The sequence below is a fragment of the Salvelinus namaycush genome, chromosome 4 (assembly GCF_016432855.1).
Source record: "Salvelinus namaycush isolate Seneca chromosome 4, SaNama_1.0, whole genome shotgun sequence".
Taxonomy (NCBI): domain Eukaryota; kingdom Metazoa; phylum Chordata; class Actinopteri; order Salmoniformes; family Salmonidae; genus Salvelinus; species Salvelinus namaycush.
In genome coordinates this window covers 70,458,321-70,481,395 of record NC_052310.1, presented here as the reverse complement: position 1 = coordinate 70,481,395, position 23,075 = coordinate 70,458,321, and the positions used below count along the sequence as shown (strand labels likewise).

The 23,075-nt window shown below is 42.6% G+C and overlaps 2 protein-coding genes and 1 non-coding gene across 3 annotated transcripts in view; 2 read left to right on the top strand and 1 right to left on the bottom strand.

The window, feature by feature from the left end:
- The first annotated feature begins 7,462 nt into the window (after positions 1 to 7,462).
- On the top strand, positions 7,463 to 7,544 carry trnal-uag. Its single transcript has one exon. It is a non-coding gene; the product is annotated as a tRNA-Leu (tRNA).
- A 247-nt stretch (positions 7,545 to 7,791) lies between these two features.
- tha1 (threonine aldolase 1) lies at positions 7,792 to 10,817 on the bottom strand. Its single transcript, XM_038992288.1, has 7 exons — positions 10,439 to 10,817; positions 9,790 to 9,873; positions 9,451 to 9,539; positions 9,173 to 9,358; positions 8,835 to 8,972; positions 8,513 to 8,705; positions 7,792 to 8,378 (listed from the first exon to the last, which is right to left on the bottom strand). The coding sequence occupies exons 1-7, from the start codon at positions 10,728 to 10,730 to the stop codon at positions 8,071 to 8,073; spliced, it is 1,290 nt and encodes a 429-aa protein (XP_038848216.1). The 5' UTR covers positions 10,731 to 10,817; the 3' UTR covers positions 7,792 to 8,070.
- A 290-nt stretch (positions 10,818 to 11,107) lies between these two features.
- The window catches only part of LOC120046783 (myocardin-related transcription factor A-like), a 72,193-nt gene continuing 60,225 nt past the window's right edge, over positions 11,108 to 23,075 (top strand). Inside the window, exons 1-2 of the mRNA XM_038992289.1 lie at positions 11,108 to 11,526; positions 11,956 to 12,023. The gene's annotated coding sequence lies outside the window, so the exon portion shown is untranslated. The remainder of the gene's footprint in view (positions 11,527 to 11,955; positions 12,024 to 23,075) is intronic.

The following is a 23,075-nucleotide window of genomic DNA, read 5'->3' as shown; positions in this document are numbered from 1 at the left end:
CTAAAACTTTCAAAACTGGTTCTAGCTAACCCGATGGCCTAGACACACCTTGCACACACTTTTTTTTGTCGGTTTACATCTCACACTATTTTAATTATTTATTCTAATTTTTGAAATTCAATAGTGCCTTGGTCATGTGACCCACACACCTCAAACAAGGTCCATAATGTACACCCAGTGGGCCTTGTGGTAGAATTATTGTAATCAAAAGGAGAGACTTACATTTCTTCAAAACAATCAAACTTTATTATTTAATTACAACAGTAATGGAGCTGGTCGGTAATCACCCCTGGAGGTGATCACTGAGAACTCAACGAGCTGGTTTGAGCCACAGCATTTTATAGCAAAGTCCATCCTCCTTCAGTTGACGTGACAAACAACATATGTATGGAATGGGTCACAAGGTTAAGATTTGTATGAAAGATACTTATAATTCACAGCAGACAGTATCTACTGTAAAAACAGTTCTCATTGTGTAGACTCCAATGTCTGACCCTGGGGTCATCTCTCCCTGGTACCTTATAAAACAGAAACATTAACTCATGCTCTGGAATGCGGTATCACCCAAAGACATTGTAAATCTCCCAGAGGCCCATCCTCAGTAGAATACACACAGATGAGCGTTCTAACAACCCCTTATTCTGTTGCATAAAACAACCATTTGATGCAATTACAGCATTATAACATAATCTTGCAAATTTGCTCTCACAGCCTACACATTGCACACCCTTTTGTTTCAATAGCTTCTTAGTCTTATGACTAGCCTTATATGTAGCATAACCTTTTGTTTGTCCATTTTCATCTCACACGTTTTTACATAAATATTCAATGTTTTTCGGTGTTTCTAATTTCAATAGCTCCTTGGTCATGTGACCTACAACCCTCAAACTACTTTCAGAACATCCAGTCACTAGCCTTACATATTGCATACCCTTTTGTTTGTCCATTTTCATCTAAAAAATGTTACATACATTTTTCAAACTTTCCCATTTCAATAGCTCCTTGGTCATGTGACCTACAACCCTCAAACTGGTGTCAGAATATCCACTGAGTAGCCTTATATGTAGCACAACCTTTTGTGCATTAATTTTCAAAAGTATTCAATGTTTCTAATTTCAATAGCTCCTTGGTCATGTGACCTACTGGACACAAACAAGGTTCAGAATGTCCACTGACTACCCTTCTATATTGCACACCCTTCAGTTTGTCCATTTTCATCTCACGCGGTTTTACATGCATTTTTAACGTTTTTAATTTAAATAGTTCCCTGGTCATGTGACCTACAACCCTCAAACTACTTTCAGAATATCCACTGACTAGCCTTATATATTGCACACCCTTTTGTTTGTCCGTTTTCATCTCACACGATTTTACATGAATTTTGTGAACTTTAGAATTTCAATAGCTCCTTGGTCATGTGACCTACTGACCTCAAACAAGGTCTGTAGTTCCAGGGAGTAAGCTATACTATAAGGCCAAGGGAAAGGGGTGTTGACCGGGTAGGGAGAGTAGGTGTGGAGGCCTGCAGGTCTGTACTTCCAGGGAGTAAGCCATACACTCTCAGGCCCAGGGAGAGGGCAGGCAGGCGGGCAGGGAGTGTAGGCCTAGAAGCCTCGAGTCAGAGGTCACCAGGTCAATGGGGGCCTGCCTGGAGGTCAGGAAGGCCCCAGGGAGAAGGCCCAAGTGAATATGTGTGTGAGTGACACTGTCCTTCAGGTGGGCAGAGCAGGCAGCCCACCCCTGAAGGTCCCTAGAGCCATCCCCAAATATGCACCTGGTAATCCGTCCGGTCACCCTGTGCACGGCTGGACTTAGTCACTGGAGCAAAAGTTGGACTTAGCGCAATGGGACCATTTTTCAGATTTGTCAAAAAATTATAAAAAATGATTAAAAGTACCCATATTTGGACTTGTACCCTCTCTGGTGATGGGCTAGTTACCTGTGGTCGAACCGGACCTAGCCCACCCGGAAGCCCCTCCCCCCCACCCCCAGTACTTTTTCATCACCTTCTGACACGATTATCCTATATTACATTTTATCCAAAAACTGTTTTGATTGCATGGAAATGCGCGTCTTGGCGTGCATCCCAATTGGACTTTTAATTTTCGAGATATTTATTTATTTATTTATCCTTTATTTTACCAGGTAAGTTGACTGAGAACACATTCTCATTTGCAGCAATGACCTGGGGAATAGTTACAGGGGAGAGGAGGGGGATGAAAGAGCCAATTGTAAACTGGGGATTATTAGGTGACCGTGATGGTTTGAGGGCCAGATTGGGAATTTAGCCAGGACACCGGGGTTAACACCCCTACTCTTACAATAAGTGCCATGGGATCTTTAATGACCTCAGAGAGTCAGGACACCCGTTTAACGTCCCATCCGAAAGACAGCACCCTACACAGGGCAGTGTTCCCAATCACTGCCCTGGGGCATTGGGATATTTTTTTTAGACCAGAGGAAAGAGTGCCTCCTACTGGCCCTCCAACACCACTTCCAGCAGCATCTAGTCTCCCATCCAGGGACTGACCAGGACCAACCCTGCTTAGCTTCAGAAGCAAGCCAGCAGTGGTATGCAGGGTGGTATATTAACGTTTAAAGATGTACCGAGGGTTGGGGGATTTGTAAAAGTAAAACGTCGTAACAAGGTTTCTGTAGGTGAAGGGTCATTAACGGGTTGCCAGCCGCCGGCGCGGGGCTGTGCTCCAAAAACAAAAATCTGCTGTGGGCTGGGTAGGGCAGGGGGCTCACGCCCCCGCCTCTCCCTTCCCTCTGCATGGGGTTCTTGGCCGGGAGGGTGGCTTTGGCTCGGACCGGCTACACCCCCCCTTTCCCAGCTAGGCACAGCCGCATAGTGCACATGTGGGCAGGTGCATTGGCCGTGTCCAAAGAGGATCGGGGTGAACCGGGTCTTCTGGTATCCAACATCGAGCGCTTGGGTCTCGCCCAGGACCCTTGTGTGGCTCCGGGTACCTAGCTAACCGCTCTGCGCCCCGGCGCCTGCGGGGGTTTAATGGCTCCCCTCCCGTTGCTACGGCGGCGGCGGAGCGCTCGGACACTTTCATTTGGTTTCAACTTCAAACCACTTTCATTTCATTTCAACCTCAAACCTTTTTGCTCCGTAAACTGTGACCTCTCGCTCTGGCGAAGGGCAGGTGGGGGAAAGGACAAACTAAAGGGTATGCAATGTGTAGGCCCAATGAGTGTACATTCTGAACCTTGTTTGAGGTCAGTAGGTGACATGACCAAGGAGCAATTGAAATTCTAAAGTTGACAAAATTCATGTGAAATCACCTGAGATGAAAATGGACAAACTAAAAGGTGTGCAATGTGTAGGCCAACTGAGTGTACATTCTGAACCTTGTTTGAGGTCAGTAGGTCACATGACCAAGGAGCTATTGAAATTTGAAAGTTTGAAAAATGTATGTAAAATCATGTGAGATTAAAATGGACAAACAAAAGGGTGTGCAATATATAAGGCTAGTCAGCAGATATTCTGAAAGTAGTTTGAGGGTTGTAGGTCACACGACCAGGGAACTATTGAAACTAAAAATGTTTAAAAATGCCACGGCGGTCAGCAGCGCTTATAGCAGGGCCATTCTTTTTCCTTTTCACCACAGACCATCCAAGTCCATGACTTTCATCATCCCCACCTATACCATCAGAACTATCATCCATGTCAACCACAGTCCAGCACAGCTGTTGCTACAATAATATAGAACAATGGATTCTATTTTGAAGTCAAACCTTGCGCGTCCCGGTAGCTGCAGTTGCGATCACTGAGGTATACAGAACTATTCACTCTGCACTCTAATTACTATTACTCTACCTAGTTCAACAATTCATAAAGAAATGTGGAAATGTTCATCCCGTTTTTCTTGTTTTTCAAGTGAAGCCCTTTCCCCTTTAAGGGAGTATGCGAGCATGTAGAGTAGAAGTGGTGCTTCCTCTTGAAAACTCTTTGCTTCTTGGAAGTAGGCGTGAACCTATTCTAGTAAGTAAGTAAATACATTGTGAAAATGTTTTAAAAATATATATTATTAGCTAGCTGGCTGGCTACAGCAGGCCACTGTGTGCAGGCTAATGAGCTGGTTGTTAGCTAGCAAGCCAACTTTACATACTATAGCTAAGTGAAATATCATAATTTAGTGCTGTCCCCGACTAAAAAAAACTTGGTGGACCAAGAGTTGTCTGTTCTTCGTATTTTTCCATATATAGACTCATCCTATGATTGAATAAAATCAGCTATATGTAGACTACTGAGCTCGTCTGATGCTTTAAGCACTGCGATTTAAAAATGAAGACACAAATTACTAAAGAGGGAGCCAGAGATCAATATAGCCTAACCCGAATAAAAAAATACTGTTCCCGACCCTCCTCCTCCCGCTCCTCGCTGCTGCTGGCCTTAGCAGATTCTGCCATTATGCTTCTGAAGTTGCCGGTAATAGGCTACACCAGCGGTCGGCAACCTTTTCCATTCGGAGTGCCAAGTTATCGTACCATTTCTATTGATCTGTGTGCCCTGCTGATTGATTATTGAAAGGGAGAGAACTTGAAAGATTTTTTAAATAGGATACATTGAGGAACTATTGTCATTCTCAATGGATGTAAAAACAGGCTTTGTTTACTTGCTGTTTGAGGCAAAGAAAACATTACTTTGAGAAGCTCTATAGTGATGGTGAGTTAAGACAATAAGAAATAGTATCAGATCCCCAAATAGGCACATTTCAAAGCCTACATTTGCGCACAGGCCAGGTAATCTAGGCCTAATTCTATGCGTAATCAGGTGCTTGTCCTTACTCAAGATTGACAGAAGAGCTCCAAACAAAAGACAATTAATAAATTGACAACTTATAAATGGAATGAAATAAACCAAAACTTTTCTCACAAGTGTAGCCTAGGTTGTGTGCTCGTTCAAACAACATGTCCACTCCTACAATGACAACGGTAAGACTGTAATAATAATATATTGAATGCATTAACAGAAATGACCATAACCAAACAAGAATTGTAGATTACAAATTATGGTAATTAATGGTAAATGTACTACTGGTGATACTGATGTGCAATCCCCGCGGCCTCCACAGGCGTGCCATACAGGTGCCATACAATATGTTTATATATATTTACCACTGCTTGACTAAAAAAACATAGTTCGACCAACAGCCTATCGACCAAACAATCAACCAGTCCCTATGGCGTCAGCCCTAATTGATGTAGGCCTATTTAACATTGTAAATTAAAAACTCATGCTCCAAATGTACTAGTTGGACAGGGCAGGTTGTGGGATGACATGAAAATATTCCCCAGTTTTAGTCCCTAGAGAGGAAAACTAAGAAGACAGACAGAGCGGTAATAGTCAGGCTGTCTAATTGTAATAAAATGAAGCCTGTTTCTTTGATGTCTGTCCTCAGATATGGATAGCTGTCAAAGCCTGTCTGGCGATGAAGAGGTCCCAGTAAATGTCCCAAGAGACTGCTTGCACATCCTTTTATGCCATGGTTTGTATGTGTACTTATGTTAGCAAATGTTGTATACAACAATACAGTTGAAAGTCACACACAATGTAATGTAGGCTACAAATGTATTACACTGTAGCAGGCCAATCCTTCTCCTGGAAGTATGCTGTGTGTGTAGGCTTCTGTTCTAGCCCAGCACTAACACACCTGATTTAACTTATCAAATCTAATGAGTTGATAATAATGTGTATTATTGCTGGGCTGGAATAGAAGTCTGCTCACCCAGTAGATCAGGGAGTGGAGCAAGGTTGGCCACATCTGGTATGGACTTCTTTTTTCACCCAAAATTATGCTTTAGTAATAAAGCCTACCTACTAATATGTCTAACATTTACAAACAAATTTGATTATTTGTACATTTTGAAATTATATTTTGATTAATTCAATGGTAATTCATTGACGTGAAGTGTCAATGTTCATTCATGTGTCAATGTTCGTTTCTCTTTGCTTATTTGAGCTGTTCTTGCCATAATATGGACTTGGTCTTTTACCAAATAGGGCTATCTTCTGTACACCACCCCTACCTTGTCACAACACAACTGATTGGCTCAAATGCATTAAGAAGGAAAGAAATTCCACAAATTAACTTTTAACAAGGCACATCTGTTAATTGAAATACATTCCAGGTGGCTACCTCATGAACCTGGTTGAGAGAATGCCAAGAGTGTGCAAAGCTATCATCAAGGCAAATGGTGGCTACCTTGAAGAATCTAAAATATATTTTGATTTGTTTTTTGGTTACTACATGATTCCATATATGTTATTTCATAGTTTTGATGTCTTCACTATTATTCTACAATGTAGAAAATAGTAAAAACAAAGAAACCCTTGAATAAGTAGGTGTGTCCAAACTCTTGACTGGTACTGTATATATTTAACAAACAAAAGAATACAGTATGACCCACACACCAAATACAGGATATCCCCCACCACATTTGATATGATGCATTGGTGGAGGATGCCCTGGCGTTCTGCAACGTTCACCACGTTGTCCTGAATGCCTAGACATGACAATTTAAGCCTCTCAAGGGAACAAGCCCAATGGGGTCCCATGCTATGGGGTCCCGGAGAGGAGGGACAACAGGAGGCTGAACAATTGTCGTCTCGGCTAGTTATTGGGCGATCAGGAGCAGCCAGTGGCCCTTAAAACTGACCCTGTCAAGCGTAGCTGTGATCAGGGGAAATGGTGGGAACGCATAAAGTGTTGTTGCCGGCCAATCGTGAGCGAGGGCTTCCAAACCCAAAGGGCCTGGAGGGTTCGACATCGAGAACCAGCTAAGACAATGAGTGTTCTCCTGAGATGCAAACAGGTTGCGCTCTCCTGAACCGTTCCCACAGCTGTAACACCACCTGAGGGTGTAGACTCCAGTCCACCTCCGGCGGGCCATTTCTCGAAAGCATGTCCGCTGCCTGGTTCAAGATGTGCGCTGCCAGCAGTGACGAGCCCACAGCGAGAGCTCCCGAGACATTTTGTGGAGGTGCCGTCATCTCAGTACCCCCTGGTGATTGATATACGCCACTACCATGGTGTTGTCTGATCTGACCAGGACATGCTTCCCCTCCAAGTAGGGCAGGAACTGTTGGAAGTGCATCGCGAACTGCCCTGAGCTCCAGCACATTGATTGGCTTGCCACTCCATGGGGGCTCCAGCGTCCGCTCACTGCCATGCCTCTGAACACTGCCCCCCAACCCGCTAGCGAGGTATCGGTGCACACTAGCTCCCTGCAGTGGACTCTGTTCATTATCACTCCCTCCAACAGGAAGGAGTGTGAGTGCCATTTCAACAGAGTCCTCACATACGCATTTGTCACCGATAGCGGACGATGTCTACGTCGTCTCCAATAGAAACTCTTGTTTATTGTTTTGCTTTTGGACTAATGATCATGGTATGTTTATAGCTATGTTGTATTAAAATATCCTTTTGTTTGACACATAATTTATAACGGTAGCGTGGCCGAGTGGTCTAAGGCGCTGGATTTAGGCTCCAGTCATTTCGATGGCGTGGGTTCGAATCCCACCGCTGCCAGAATATTTTAATGTTGTTTTTTCTTTCTCAACCAACCAGGTCGAACAATGTATTACGAGTTATATGGTTTTGGTAATCCAGGTAAACTACAAAATATGTGACAAGTGTCTGGACTGTTGCATAGACTGGTGATAGTAGTACATGACGCACCCATTTCGTGGTAGAACGGCCATGACAAAGACCTGTAGTGACATCTTGTGGCGTTTCATAGTCATTACATTTCAATGAGAGTCCACTCGAGGGCAGCTGCTTGTTGACAATCCCATAATTTATTAGTTTCTTAGTTAGAAAGACTTACTTCTAACAAATACGTCTGTATAAGAAACATATTCCCAAAATAAAGTATATTACCTGTATTTAAATTCATGAAAAGCTGTTATGATTAATATACATATTATTCATAAAATAATCCAAATGAAAATCAACTCTTCGCAAAGTGCTTCAAGTGAATCCCTCTAAATGAGAGATCAATGATCAGGGGCCCAACCAGCAGCTCGTCATGTTGGGGTTAAATCTATGCGAGGCTTCATTGGGCCCTGAGCCTCTGCTGAGAGTGTTGCCTGGCCACAAACTGCAGCTTTTGGATGGCCAGCTGAGTGTCCTCCAGTGAGATGCCCAGATGCCAGACGGCCCTGACAGAGCCTCCAATGTGGGGGAACATGAGTACCCGTACCCCCTGCCCCATAGCGGCCTGCTCGCCTTCCCCCACCCTAGCCATCAGGGCACAGAACTCTGTTGGGGTCAACGAGGCGTCCCGCAGACGAAACCGCAGGATGTTGGTTTCCACAGCAGCCATGTCGACCTCGTAGAGAGGCGGGTCGCACTCCAACAGAGCTACACACACACACACACACACACACACACACACACACACGCAGGTTGTGACAGAGTGGTCAAGAATATATGATGAAATAGAAACGTCCACGTGTGTGTCTTGCAGGTGTAGATTTGTGTGTTTGTGTGCCCACCCTGTGCGAAGGTCCTGGCATGACGGTGGTCTTCCTCCAGCCTGTTGATCATGTCCCCCAATGCCAGCTTGCCAGCAGCTGCCAGAATTCCCACCTGGCGCAGCCCTCCACCCAGGGCTTTACGACAACGCACCGCCCTGGAAATGAAGTCCTGAGGGCCAGCCAGCATGGTGCCCACTGGAGCACCCAGACCCTGCAACACACAGGATCATACGCAGGAGCATACGCAGGATCACACAGCAGGTAACACATAGCAGGTAACACACAGCAAAATACATAATTCCAGCTGATGGTGTGTGTGTGTATGTATATGTGTTCTGACCTTGGACAGGCAGACGCTGACGGTGTGTGTGTTTTGTAGGATTGTAGATGGGGCGACTTTCTGGGCAATGGCTGCATTCATCATTCTTGCTCCGTCCATGTGTACAGCCAGACAATATCTGTCTGCTAACGCCTTTACCTGAAGAAGAGACACGCAACAAAGCAGAGTTACAAAACCATACCTTTCTGCAAGACTCTCAAGCACTCACCTGAAGGATACACAACACACACACACACACACACACACACACACACACACACACACACACACACACACACACACACACACACACACACACACACACACACACACACACACACACACACACACACACAGACCTTCTGCAGGAAGGGTAGGGGCAGCACGCGGCCTCCCTGTATGTTGTGTGTGTTCTCCACACACACCAGGCGTGAGCGGGGGTAGTGGGCGTCGGGGTAACCATGGCGAATCTTGGACTCCAGCTGATCCAGGTCAAAGGTCCCGTCAGGTAGATTGGTCACCGTGGTGGAGTGGACACCAGCCAGCTGACACACACATTACAATCACGTGTTTTAGTGTGCACTTTAAATTTGTGTGTGCAGTGGCTGTGTGAGTAATCTGTGTGTGTTCACTGTACCTGAGCACTCCCTCCCTGCTCGTAGATGTGGAGGTGTGACAGATCTCCAACAATCATCTCGTCTCCTCTCTCCCTGCAGTGCACCATTACTGGACAACACATAAACACACCCCAAAAATATTACACAATAACTACTATGTTGATCCACCTTCTGCACAGCCATGTAGAAAGATCAGCTGTAAACCCATTGCAGATCCAGTCTCCTCTCACCAACACAACTGAACACACACACACACACACACACACACACACACACACACACACACACACACACACACACACACACACACACACACACACACACACACACACACACACACACACACACACTTCTCTCACCTGCTATGAGGTTTGCCATGGTTCCAGATGGGACATAGAGAGCTGCCTCCATCCCAAACACCTCTGCAGCCATCTTCTGGAGCTCTGTACATGCCCACCCAAATTTGCCAAATTAAATCAGGTTCATAAAAATGGAAAGGATGCATCATAAAATGATACAAACAGGACCAAGTCAGTGCAATCAGATCACAGTACCACACGAATGAATTATGCAGTGTGTGCACCCCATATGTAACAGTATAACTTTAGTACGTCCCCTCGCCCCGACACGGGCGCAAACCAGGGACCCTCTGCACACATCAACAACTGACACCCACGAAGCGTCGTTACCCATCGCTCCACAAAAGCCGCGGCCCTTGCAGAGCAAGGGGCAACACTACTAATAGGTTTCAGAGCAAGTGACGTAACTGATTGAAACGCTACTAGCGCGTACCCGCTAACTAGCTAGCCATTTCACATCCGTTACACATGCACTTCACTACAAAATGCTTATTACACTGTTTTACATATTTTTATTGATCGGCCAGAACTTTGATCGGTGAAAGATCAGTATAAAATAATCAGGTCATAATGATGAGCACCTTCTTACAAATCAGTTAAGCAACTCCATATGCTTGCCAAAACTCATACATCATCTAATTTCTCTGACCATTTACTGTTGGATCCTCCCCGAATACATCGTCCCCAACCTCGGCCTCTGCCATGGCCTGACGCATGGCCGCTCCAGGCTTGGTCACGGTGTCGCTACGGAGGTCCACTGTCCGGGCAGAGGATGCCCCGGACAGGGAAGGGTCCACTGGTTGAGCGGTCTCGTAGTAGAGTCGAGAGGGTCCTCGTCCAAGCCCCACGGGGCACACATGGCGATGTTTTGGTGAGATGACACCCCGGTTTACACACTGCAACAAGGCACGGGCCGGAATCGTTAACGTTTTTAAAAACATGTTTGCTGTCGTTTTAAGCACCGCAGAAAACCAGTTCACTCATCCATTGTTTTAGCTGTGAACTTTGGATCGTTGTATTCGACAATCATTGATTAGAACTGCCTTTCGCTGTCAGGCCAGAGTAATGGAAAAAGATCAGAAATGTACCAGAAGGTAGCGCCACAGAACATGTATTTTATTCCACCAGCCCACAACACAGAAAGAGTTCATTGCCATGATCTAACCCTGAGTTTAATGTCTATGAATTCAACTTCTCTTCATGCAAAAACAATGCCACAAAGCAAATACATGTATGCCATACATTAATCTATATTATTCCCCAAGCAGTTAACATCTCATCCAGTCGTGTGGTACTTCAAGTTGTTGCTTACTATAAGGAATTACGGATGTGCATTTCTAGCTGAGAGGAGGGTTTTCCGGTCAAAGTTTCCTTTGTGAGTCGAAGTGGTGCACCACTAAAGCCAAAGCCGTTTAACCTCGTTAACAACATTAATAACTAAAATGATAAGTAGCTAAAGAGAACACGTATTAATTTAAATAATAAAGTCACGACACAGAGAAAGATACCTTGCAATTTGGTTGAAAGCTACAGGCTCCACCGCGTGACTAGACTGACAGGTAGCTGCTAGCATCAGATGCTAAGCTAACTATTTATTGTAGCTAACTGTCTGGAGCGGGGGAGGTGGACTTGTCTAGCTATCTTTACTGTCGATATATTCGCATAAAACCATTTTCTGTTTGCTGCTGTGGAAGTATTGGATTTCGTTATTCAATAGTTCTGCGTTGGACCATTCAGGTAAGCTCCCACTGCGTAACTAACTAGCTAGTTTGCTGGATAGCTAACGTTAGCTATTGTATTGTTGTCTAAGGGTATTGTGTAACATTAGCTACGTTATTTGCTAGCTAGCTGCCACATGAGCCGATGACAGCTGTCGTGACATCCGTGGTTAGCGCAATAGTTAACTGTGGATTTGTTATCTAATCATACACATTGCCCTTGATACCGACGTTTTAACTAAGTTATCAGGCCATCATGTTGCACCATACATCTACATACACACATACATAGATAGCTGACCAGGTCCGTGTAATAATAGTTTGTATTCATGTCATGAATGATGATCTGCATCAAGATGGGGATGGAACAAATTATTGATGAAGAGTAGGCCTAACTGTAGCAATGTGCTTGGACTAAAGACACTCTCTTTTCCTTCCTCTCCTTCAGCACTCATCCCAACTGTGTGCTGAAATGGAAAAACCCTCCCATTTGTTTTCAAGTATTTAGAGGAACAGGTAAGCTCACATTTCCTGTTTAACATCCAGTCCCATCACGAATTTCCTGTTGTCAGAACAGAGCTTAGCTAGATTTCTATTTACCTTCCATTGATGAATGTAACTTATAGATATAGCTATAATACATCATCACTGTGCATTTCTTCTGAGACAAGCTGGTGACAGATGAAGGTTGCTAACAGTCAGTGTTCCTATTCATTAGTAGCTGTTTTGCACTTCTAAGATGCAAAACCCACATTCCAGCCAGGTGGGAGGCATGCCTGCTGTGTTACTTGTGAACGTGATGAGCACAGATCTGCACAGAGTATTGTAGGCGTGCAGTTGGAGGAATGCCAGAGAACTGTCCCTTCCCAATGCCATTATGTTAGCACAATGGACTACATGTTTCAACAATAACCCTCATACAGGAGAGGTGCTGGCAATGCCAAAACAACCATCAGCGATCCAGATCATTTATCTTTTTGTGATAATGTATAATATACGAAAACCTGATATTGATGTTTGGGTGTTATATAAGATATCTTTGTTGCTGTGAGAACTTGTGTGCTCAAGGATTGTGATCAACTACATGGTGACATCGCGTTCACCTCCAAAACTTGACTATGTTCTGATAATACATTGTTATTGTGACATTACGCCACCTATTGAATTGATTGTGATGTGTTCTATTGTGACTCTACCATATCTTGCATTGCAACATTATTCAAGTTCTACTGCTGCACTATGACCTCATCCACACTCAAGAATGTTGAGTTCTTGACTTGCATTGTGATGCATTGCATTGTGACATTTATTGTGTTTTGCTGCATAATGACATCATCCACCAAATGTTTAGTTCTTAGTTTACATTGTGAAGTATTTCTTTGTGACACACCATCTTAGCCTATTTGAGTTCTACTCAGTGGTGTAAATTACTTAAGTAGTACTTTAAAGTATTTTTACTTAAGTATATTTTTGGGTATCTGCACTTAACTTTACTATTTATATTTTGCACTACTTTTACTTCACTACATTCCTATAGAAAATATAGTACTTTTTTCTCCATACATTATCCCTGACACCCAAAAGTACTTGTTACATTTTGAATGCTTAGCAGGACAGGAAAATTGTGAAATTCACGCACTTATCAAGAAAATACATGGTCATACCTACTGCCTATGGTCTGGCGGACTCAATAAACACAAATGCATATTTTGTAAATAATGTTGGAGTGTGCCCCTGGCTATTCGTACATTTTAAAAATAAGAAAATGGTGCTGTCTGCTTTGCTTAATATAAGGGATTTTTTATTTATTTATACATTTACTTCTACTTTTGATACTTAAGTATATTTAAAGCCAAATAATTTTAGACTTTTACTCAAGTAGTATTTTACTGGGTGACTAATTTACTTGAATGACTTTCTATTAAGGTATCTATACTTTTACTCAAGTATGACAATTGGGTACTTTTTCCTCCACTGGTTCTACTTCTGCATAGGGCTGGGAATTGCCAGGGACCTCACGAAACAATATTATCATGATACTTAGGTGCTGCTGTGATATGTATTGCAATTCTCACTTTTCTATATGCATTGAGATTCAATACTGTGATTCTATTGCAGTTCTATGGTCCAAACATATCTCTCACCATATGTCTACTGCAGAGGGACGAGAGAGCCATGAGAAAACAAGTTTTGATCAGTCATGGAAATAAAAGTGCTGAAAAAATTGTGGCTCCCTATTACATTTTTTGATGCAGAACAAGCTATGAAGGAAAAATACTGGAGTTTCAGTGCAGGTACAGCCAACTAGCGCAAAGATGATATTGTCAAAACTATACGATATATCGGCAAAAAATAATATAGTTAAAAATACTTCCAGTTCGCTGCAGCTAGCGACTGGAACAAGCTGCAAAAACCACTCAAACTGGACAGTTTTATCTCCATCTCTTCATTCAATGACTCAATCATGGACACTCTTAATGACAGTTGTGGCTGCTTTGCGTGATGTATTGTTGTCTCTACCTTCTTGCCTTTGTGCTGTTGTCTGTGCCCAATAATGTTTGTACCATGTTGTACTGCTGCCATGTTGTTGTCATGTGGTGTTGATACCATGCTGTGTTGTCCTGTTGCTGCCATGCGATGTTGTTGTTTTAGGTCTCTCTTTATGTAGTGTTGTGGTGCGTCTCTCTTGTCGTGATGGGTTTTGTCCTATATTTTTATTTTTAATCCCAGCGCCCGTCCCCGCAGGAGGCCTTTTGCCTTTTTTACTACTGCATTGTGACATCACCCCATGCTTCGAAAACATGGCCTACAATATGAGTCTTTCAATGGACTGTCTTTCTCTCCCACATATCACTAAAGGGTTAAATGTAATTCTCTCTAAGTTGACCTGTTTCACAGATTTTTTGAAGCTGTTTCTGCTAGTCCAAGATCTCGTTCATGATAGCCTCAATTAGATAAGTGAGGGAACCACGGGCTGAGGTGGTCGCTGATGAGATGAGGTCATTGGTGGGGGTTCTACAGTTATGCAATAGGACATTGGATGATTCGATCAGACTCAATGTGCTGTAATAAACCATAATAAAGGTCAATTACGTTTTGTTGTGGTAAATTGGGTGGAAATGCCTCATGATGTGAGGTCTGAAGGATGAAACAGAGTGTTTCACCGTTTCACCGTGGAAACCCTGTTGAGATTGACCAGAAGAGGTTTTTCGGTTGGGGTGTGTCGTCTGACTGGAGACGACTTCCTCAGGCTGCTGGAACACTCAGAAGACAGAAATCCTCTCTGGCCATATGAGTTTTGTGTTTTTTTTTCCTGAGCCAGTGCCAGGAAACTGCTCCAAATCAAATTTTATTGGTCACATACACGTTTTTAGCAAATGCTATTGCGGGTGTAGCGAAATGCGTGCTTCTACATCTGCATTGCTTGCTGTTTGGGGTTTTAGGCTGGGTTTCTATATAGCATTTTGTAACATCGGCTGATGTAAAAAGAGCTTTATAAATACATTTGATTGATTCCCAGTTCAAACAGTGCAGTAGTGTATAACAATTCACACATCTAAAAGTAAAATAATGTTATTAAGAAATATCTAAATATTAGGACGAGCAATGTCGGAGTGCCATTGACTAAAATACAGTATACAGTCGTGGCCAAAAGTTTTGAGAATGACACAAATATTAATTTTCACAAAGTCTGCAGCCTCGGTTTGTATGATGGCAATTTGCATATACTCCAGAATGTTATGAAGAGTGATCAGATGAATTGCAATTAATTGCAAAGTCCCTCTTTGCCATGCAAATGAACTGAATCCCCCCCAAAAATTTCCAATGCATTTCAGCCCTGCCACAAAAGGACCAGCTGACATCATGTCAGTGATTCTCTCGTTAACACAGGTGTGAGTGTTGACGAGGACAAGGCTGGAGATCACTCTGTCATGTTGATTGAGTTCGAATAACAGACCGGAAGCTTCAAAAGGAGGGTGGTGCTTAGAATCATTGTTCTTCCTCTGTCAGCCATGGTTACCTGCAAGGAAACACGTGCCGTCATCATTGCTTTGCACAAAAAGGGCTTCACAGGCAAGGCACCTAAATCAACCATTTATCGGATCATCAAGAACTTCAAAGAGAGCGGTTCAATTGTTGTGAAGAAAGTTTCAGGGCGCCCAAAAAAGTCCAGCAAGCGCCAGGACCGTCTCCTAAAGTTGATTCAGCTGCGGGATCGGGGCACCACCAGTACAGAGCTTGCTCAGGAATGGCAGCAGGCAGGTGTGAGTGCATCTGGGACAGACTGATATTCTGCAAAAGGTACAGGGATTGGACTGCTGAGGACTGGGGTAAAGTCATTTTCTCTGATGAATCCCCTTTCCGATTGTTTGGGGCATCCGGAAAAAGCTTGTCCTGAGAAGACAAGGTGAGCACTACCATCAGTCCTATGTCATGCCAACAGTAAAGCATCCTGAGACCATTCATGTGTGGGGTTGCTTCTCAGCCAAGGGAGTGGGCTCACTCACAATTTTGCCTAAGAACACAGCCATGAATAAAGAATGGTACCAACACATCCTCCGAGAGCAACTTCTCCCAACCATCCAGGAACAGTTTGGTGACAAACAATGCCTTTTCCAGCATGATGGAGCACCTTGCCATAAGGCAAAAGTGATAACTAAGTGGCTCGGGGAACAAAACATCGATATTTAGGGTCCATGGCCAGGAAACTCCCCAGACCTTAATCCCATTGAGAACTTGTGGTCAATCCTCAAGAGGCGGGTGGACAAACAAAAACCCACAAATTCTGACCAACTCAAAGCATTGATTGTGTAAGAATGGGCTGCCATCAGGCAGGATGTGGCCCAGAAGTTAATTGACAGCATGCCAGGGCGGATTGCAGAGGTCTTGAAAAAGAAGGGTCAACACTGCAAATATTGACTCTTTGCATCAACTTCATGTAATTCTCAATAAAAGCCTTTGACACATATGAAATGCTTGTAATTATACTTCTGTATTACATAGTAACATCTGACAAAAATATCTAAAGACACTGAGGTAGCAAACTTTGTGAAAATTAATATTTTGTCATTCTCAACTTTTGGCCACGAATGTATACGGTTGAAGTCGGAAGTTTACATACACCTTAGCCAAAGACATTTAAACTCAGTTTTTCACAATTCCTGACATTTAATCCTAGTAAAAATTCCCAGTCTTAGGTCAGTTAGGATCACCACTTGATATTGAGAATGTGAAATGTCAGAATAATAGTAGAGAGAGTGATTTATTTCAGCTTTTATTTCTTTCATCACATTCCCAGTGGGTCAGAAGTTTACATACACTCAGTATTTGGTAGCATTGCCTTTAAATTGTTTAACTTGGGTCAAACGTTTCAGGTAGCCTTCCACAAGCTTCTCACAATAAGTTGGGTGAATTTTGGCCCATTCCTCCAGACAGAGCTGTTGTAACTGAGTCAGGTTTGTAGGTCTCCTTGCTCGCACACATTTTTTTCAGTTCTGCCCACAAATTTCTATAGGATTGAGGTCAGGGCTTTGTGATGGCCACTCCAATTCCTTGACTTTGTTGTCCTTAAGCCATTTTGCCACAACTTTGGAAGTATGCTTGGGGTCATTGTCCATTTGGATGACCCATTTGAGACCAAGCTTTAACTTCCTGACTGATGTCTTGAGATGTTGCTTAAAGATATCCACATAATATTCCCTCTTCATGATGCCATCTATTTTGTGAAGTGCACCAGTCCCTCCTGCAGCAGAGCACCCGCACAACATGATGCTGCCACCCCCGTGCTTCACGTTTGGGATGGTGTTCTTCGGCTTGCAAGCCTCCCCCTTTTTCCTCCAAACATAACGATGGTCATTATGGCCAAACAGTTCTATTTTTGTTTCATCTGACCAGAGGACATTTCTCCAAAAAGTACGATCTTTGTCCCCATGTGTAGTTACAAACCGTAGTCTGGCTTTTTTATGGCAGGTTTTGGAGCAGTGACTTCTTCCTTGCTGCGTGGCCTTTCAGGTTATGTTTATATAGGACTTGTTTTACTGTGGATATAGATACTTTTGTACCTGTTTCCTCCAGCATCTTCACTAGGTCCTTTGCTGTTGTTCTGGGATTGATTTGCACTATGCACCAAAGTACGTTAATCTCTAGGAGACGGAACGCGTCTCCTTCCTGAGAGGTATGACGGCTGCATAGTCCCATGGTGTTTATACTTGCGTACTATTGTTTGTACAGATGAACGTGGTACTTTCAGGCATTTGGAAATTGCTCCCAAGGATGAACCAGACTTGTGGAGGTCTACAATTTTTTTTCTGGGGTCTTGGATGATTTCTTTATATTTTCCCATGATGTCAAGCAAAGAGGCACTGAGTTTGAAGTTAGGCCTTGAAATACATCCACAGGTACACCTCCAATTGACTCAAATGATGTCAATTAGCCTATCAGAAGCTTTTAAAGCCATGACATCCTTTTCTGGAATTGTCTAAGCTGTTTAAAGGCACAGCCAACTTATTGTATGTAAACTTCTGACACACTGGAATTGTGATACAGTGGATAATCTGTCTGTAAACAATTGTTGGAAAAATTTCTTGTGTCATGCACAAAGTAGATGTCCTAACCGACTTGCTAAAACTATAGTTTGTTAACAAGAAATTTGTGGAGTGGTTGAAAAACAAGTTTTATTGACTCCAACCTAAGTGTATGTAAACTTCTGATTTGAACGGTACATATGAAATGAGTAAAACAGTATGTAAAGTGTTCTGGACTAATGATGTAAGAAATAACACAAAAAAACTAAATACTGAAAGGTTGCTAAGGAGCTAGAAGTAGAGCTGCAATGTCTGTCGGCTCAATCTCTCCAGAGAGTGCTGTATGCTGCCCCACCCAGACAGACATGGGGAGAGGGGCATTGAGGGAGACTGAGACAGATAGTAGGTTGAGCCTTGGTAGAGCAAGACAACCCCCCCCCCCCCCCCCAAAAAAAAACATATCAGCAATAACCTGAGGTTAACACAGAGATGGAGAGAGTGAACATGAGTGAGTAAGTGTGTGTGAGTGAGAATGAGGGAGGGAGGGAGAGATCCTCAGACAACACAACCTCATTGACAGGCCAGGCCTGCTTTGTTCTAGTAGCATTCCCTTGCTGCAGTCCATGGGTAGAAAACACACTCATGAAAACAAACAGAATCGACCCTGCAGTGTTATCATTTTGTCTTTTGTCGTGACCAAAAGCTCATGACAAATATATATATATATATATGGATTCCTTGTCTTATTGTTAGGAAGAATTATAGTCCAAATCAGATGTTCTGTACTATAGGATTATATAATATATTAAATAAATAATCTTATCTGTTTCTAACTACAACTATTTTGGCAAAAGCTGAGATGGGGGGTGTACATCCTCTCTTGTGCTTTTTGAGGTCCAACGACCCTAAAGGGCAGGTATTCCCAAACTACGTGCAATGCCGTCGGGGATACGCCAAATAAAAATGTGATTCACCTTGACATTTTCTAACAGTCCATTAATATTTTCGTTCGGGGCTATACATTTGGGTAAGGTTTTTTTCTTGCCTGAGTAGCTTCGTTTCACTGCCAAAATAAAACCATCCAGTGTTGCGCGAAATAACAACACAATGTCAAATACAGGTAGCCTAGTCTAATAATTAACATCCGATCACATTAACCGTTACTCTCTCGCGGGAATTCCACTAATGGTCCGTATGTAGCCAAACGTAGCTGCTGCTCTTTCCGTTTGCTCGAAAATCACTAAATGTTTTAAAACAGTAAGGCCCGCGTCCATAGAGACACATACCAGCTCTACTGGTAGTACTGTTTCTACCAGCAGTACTACACCTGCACCTGTCGACGACACAAGTTGTTCTGCTTCCACGAGCACATCCAATGCTAGCATCAGTAATTCTACATTTGTTGTTAGCCCAGCTAGTATGGACACTGACAGTTGTGAATCTGATGCAGCCGAAGAGCTCCTGCCCACTTACCCGGGAAAGCGCCGAACAACAGACATGGACGTTGGACCATCGAAGAGGCGCAAATATGATGAGAACTACATTGATTTGTGGTTCACTTACATTGGGAGTAGTGCCTTTCCTCAACCATAGTACTTTTACACATATAAACACACTATCTCACAACTCGATGAAACCTTCACTCTTGCGCAGACATTTAGAAACAAAACATGCCAATTTGAAAAATAAGCCACGGGATATTTTTGAGCGAGAATTAAGACGACTTTCGAGTAGTAAGACATGTATATAAGCAACGGATACCATTAATAAGAATGGGCTAGAAGCGTCTTACATGGTGAGCTACCGAGTGGCTAGGACAGGCAAGCCCCATACTAATGTGCAGGACTTAATTCTTCCTGCTGCCGCAGATATGGCTGGGACAATGCTGGGGAAAAATGCCCAAAAAACTATACAGACAATTTCTTCATCAAACACACTGTTTCACAACGCATCAGTGACATGGCAGGAGATGTTTTGAAACAATTACTGCTTTGCATACATGCCAGTGAATTCTATGCGTTACAGCTTTATGAGTCAACAGACGTGGCGGGCCTAGCACCTGTCTGTTATGTTTATGGGGGGTCAATTAACTTTTTAGGGATATGGGGCAGCATTTTCACTTTGGATGAATAGCGTGCCCAGAGTGAACTGCCTCCTACTCTGTCCCAGATGCTAATATATGCATATTATTATTACTATTGGATATAAAATACTCTGAAGTTTCTAAAACTGTTTGAATGATGTCTGTGAGTATAACAGAACTCATATGGCAGGCAAAAACCTGAGAAAAAATCCAAACAGGAAGTGAGAATTCTGAGGCTGGTCGATTTTCAACTCATCGCCTATTGAAATCCCAGTGGGATATGGATCTGTTTGCACTTCCTACACCTTCCACTAGATGTCAACAGTCTGTAGAACATTGAATGAAGCTTCTACTGTGATGTGGGGCCGGATGGGAGCTGTTTGAGTCAGTGGTCTGGCAGAGTGCCAGGTCCTGGTCACGCGCATTCCACATATCGACTTGCGTTCCATTACTTCTATAGACACAAAGGAATTCTCCGGTTGGAACGTTATTGAATATTTATGATAACAACATCCTAAAGATTGATTCTATACTTAGTTTGACAAGTTTCTTCGACCTGTAATATAACTTTTTTAAGTTTTCGTCCGACGTTCGCCTGGATCTGCGCGAGCGTTTGGATATGTGTACTAAACGTGCCAACAAAAGTAGCTACTTGGACATAAATAATGGACATTATCGAACAAAACAACAATTTATTGTGGAACTAGGATTCCTGGGAGTGCATTCTGATGAAGATCATCAAAGGTAAGGGAATATTTATGATGTAATTTCGTATTTCTGTTGACTCCAACATGGCGGTGAAATGTTGTTTATCTGAGCGCCGTCTCAGATTATTGCATCGTGTGCTTTTTCTGTAAAGTTTTTTTGAAATCTGACACAGCGGTTGCATTAAGAACAAGTGTATCTTTAATTCTATGTAAAACATGTATCTTTCATCAAAGTTTATGATGAGTATTTCTGTTATTTGATGTGGCTCTCTGCAATTTCTCCGGATATTTTGGAGGCATTTCTGAACATGGTGCCAATGTAAACTGAGATTTTTTTTATATAAATATGCACATTATCGAACAAAACATACATGTATTGTGTAACATGATGTCCTATGAGTGTCATCTGATGAAGATCATCAAAGGTTAGTGATTAATTTGATCTATTTCTGCTTTTTGTGACTCCTATCTTTGGCTGGGAAAATGGCTGTGTTTTATTGACTTGGCGGTGATCTAACATAATCATATGTTGTGTTTTCGCTGTAAAACATGTTTTAAATTGGACACGATGGGTAGATTAACAAGATGTTTATCTTTCATTTGCTGTATTGGACATGTTAATGTGTGAAAGTTACATATTTCAAAAAAATATTTTTGAATTTCCCGTGCTGCCTTTTCAGCGGAATGTTGTCAGGGGTTCCGCTAGCGGAACGTGTGTCCTAGAAAGGTTAAGGAAGACATCCTCTTCTGCAAACCACTGGAAACCAGGACAACAGGAGAGGATATTTTTAAAGTACTGGACAGCTTTGCGACATCAAATGGACTTTAGTGGTTAAGATGTGTTGGTATCTGTACTGATGACGCAAAAGCCATGACAGCGCATGCAAGCAGTTGCTCCCGACACCACTTGGGTACACTGCAGCATCCACCGAGAGGCTTTTGCTGCCAAGGGAATGCCTGACAGCTTGAAAGACGTTTTGGACAGTACAGTGAAAATGGTTAACTTTGTTAACTTAACTCTTGTCAGGGGGCGCTGTTTCCACTTTGGAAAAAATCGTGCCCAAATTAAACTGCCTCGTACTCTATTCTAGATCGTACAATATGCATATTATTATTACTATTGGATAGAAAACACTCAAGTTTCTAGAACTGTTTGAATTATATCTGTGAGTAAAACAGAACTCATTTTGCAGCAAACTTCCAGACAGGAAGTGAAAAATCTGAAAACGAGGCTCTGTTTCAGGGCCTGCCTATTGAATTGCCTTATATTTATGGATATGCATGCACTGCATACGCCTTCCACTAGATGTCAACAGGCAGTGGAAGGTGGAATGGGGTGTCTAGCTTGATCTGAGGTCGAACAAGAGCTCTTGGAATGACGTGTCCAGAATTTCCTTTCTCTACCTAGGCGCGGGAAGTACCTCCATATTGTCTTATGATAAGCGTTCGGTATACACGGCTAATATCTCCGGCTTTGTTTTTATTTGATACATATTAGAAAAACATCAAAGTAGGTTTTTTCAACCGAGTTTCATCAGTTTATTCAACGTTTAATGGGACTTTTGGAGTTTTCCGTTCTCTGCGTCGAGAGAAATTGGGAACGTCATCAACATTGGCTAGCCTTGTGGAGCGAATTCGACAGGAGAGAAGGACATTCTAAAACCAAACAACGATTTATTCTGGAAATAGGACTCCTTGTACAAGATTCTGATGGAAGCTCAGCAAAAGTAAGAACAATTTATGATGTTATTTCGTATTTCTGTGGAAAATGTTGAGTCCTATTCTCTGCCGTTTTGGCGGGCGCTGTCTCGCTATAACGTAAGCTGTTTGTTATGGTAAAGTTATTTGTAAAAATCTAACACGGCGGTTGCATTAAGAACCAGTGTATCTTTCATTTGCTGTCCATGTATTTTTTAGTAAAGTTTATGATGAGTTCTTTGGTCAGATTAGGTGAGTGTCCAAACTAGCTCCGGACATTCTGGTGAATCGATGCTACATATTCACAATGTATAACCACGGTTTGCAGCTCTAAATATGCACATTTTCGAACAGAACATAAGTGTATTGTATAACCTGATGTTATAAGACTGTCATCTGATGAAGTTGGTCAAGGTTAGTGATTAATTGTATATCTTTTGCTGGTTTTTGCGATCGCTACCTTTTGCTGCTAATAAATGCATTTGTGTGTTTGGCTATTGTGGTAAGCTAATATAATGCTATATTGTGTTTTCGCTGTAAAACACTTAAAAAATCG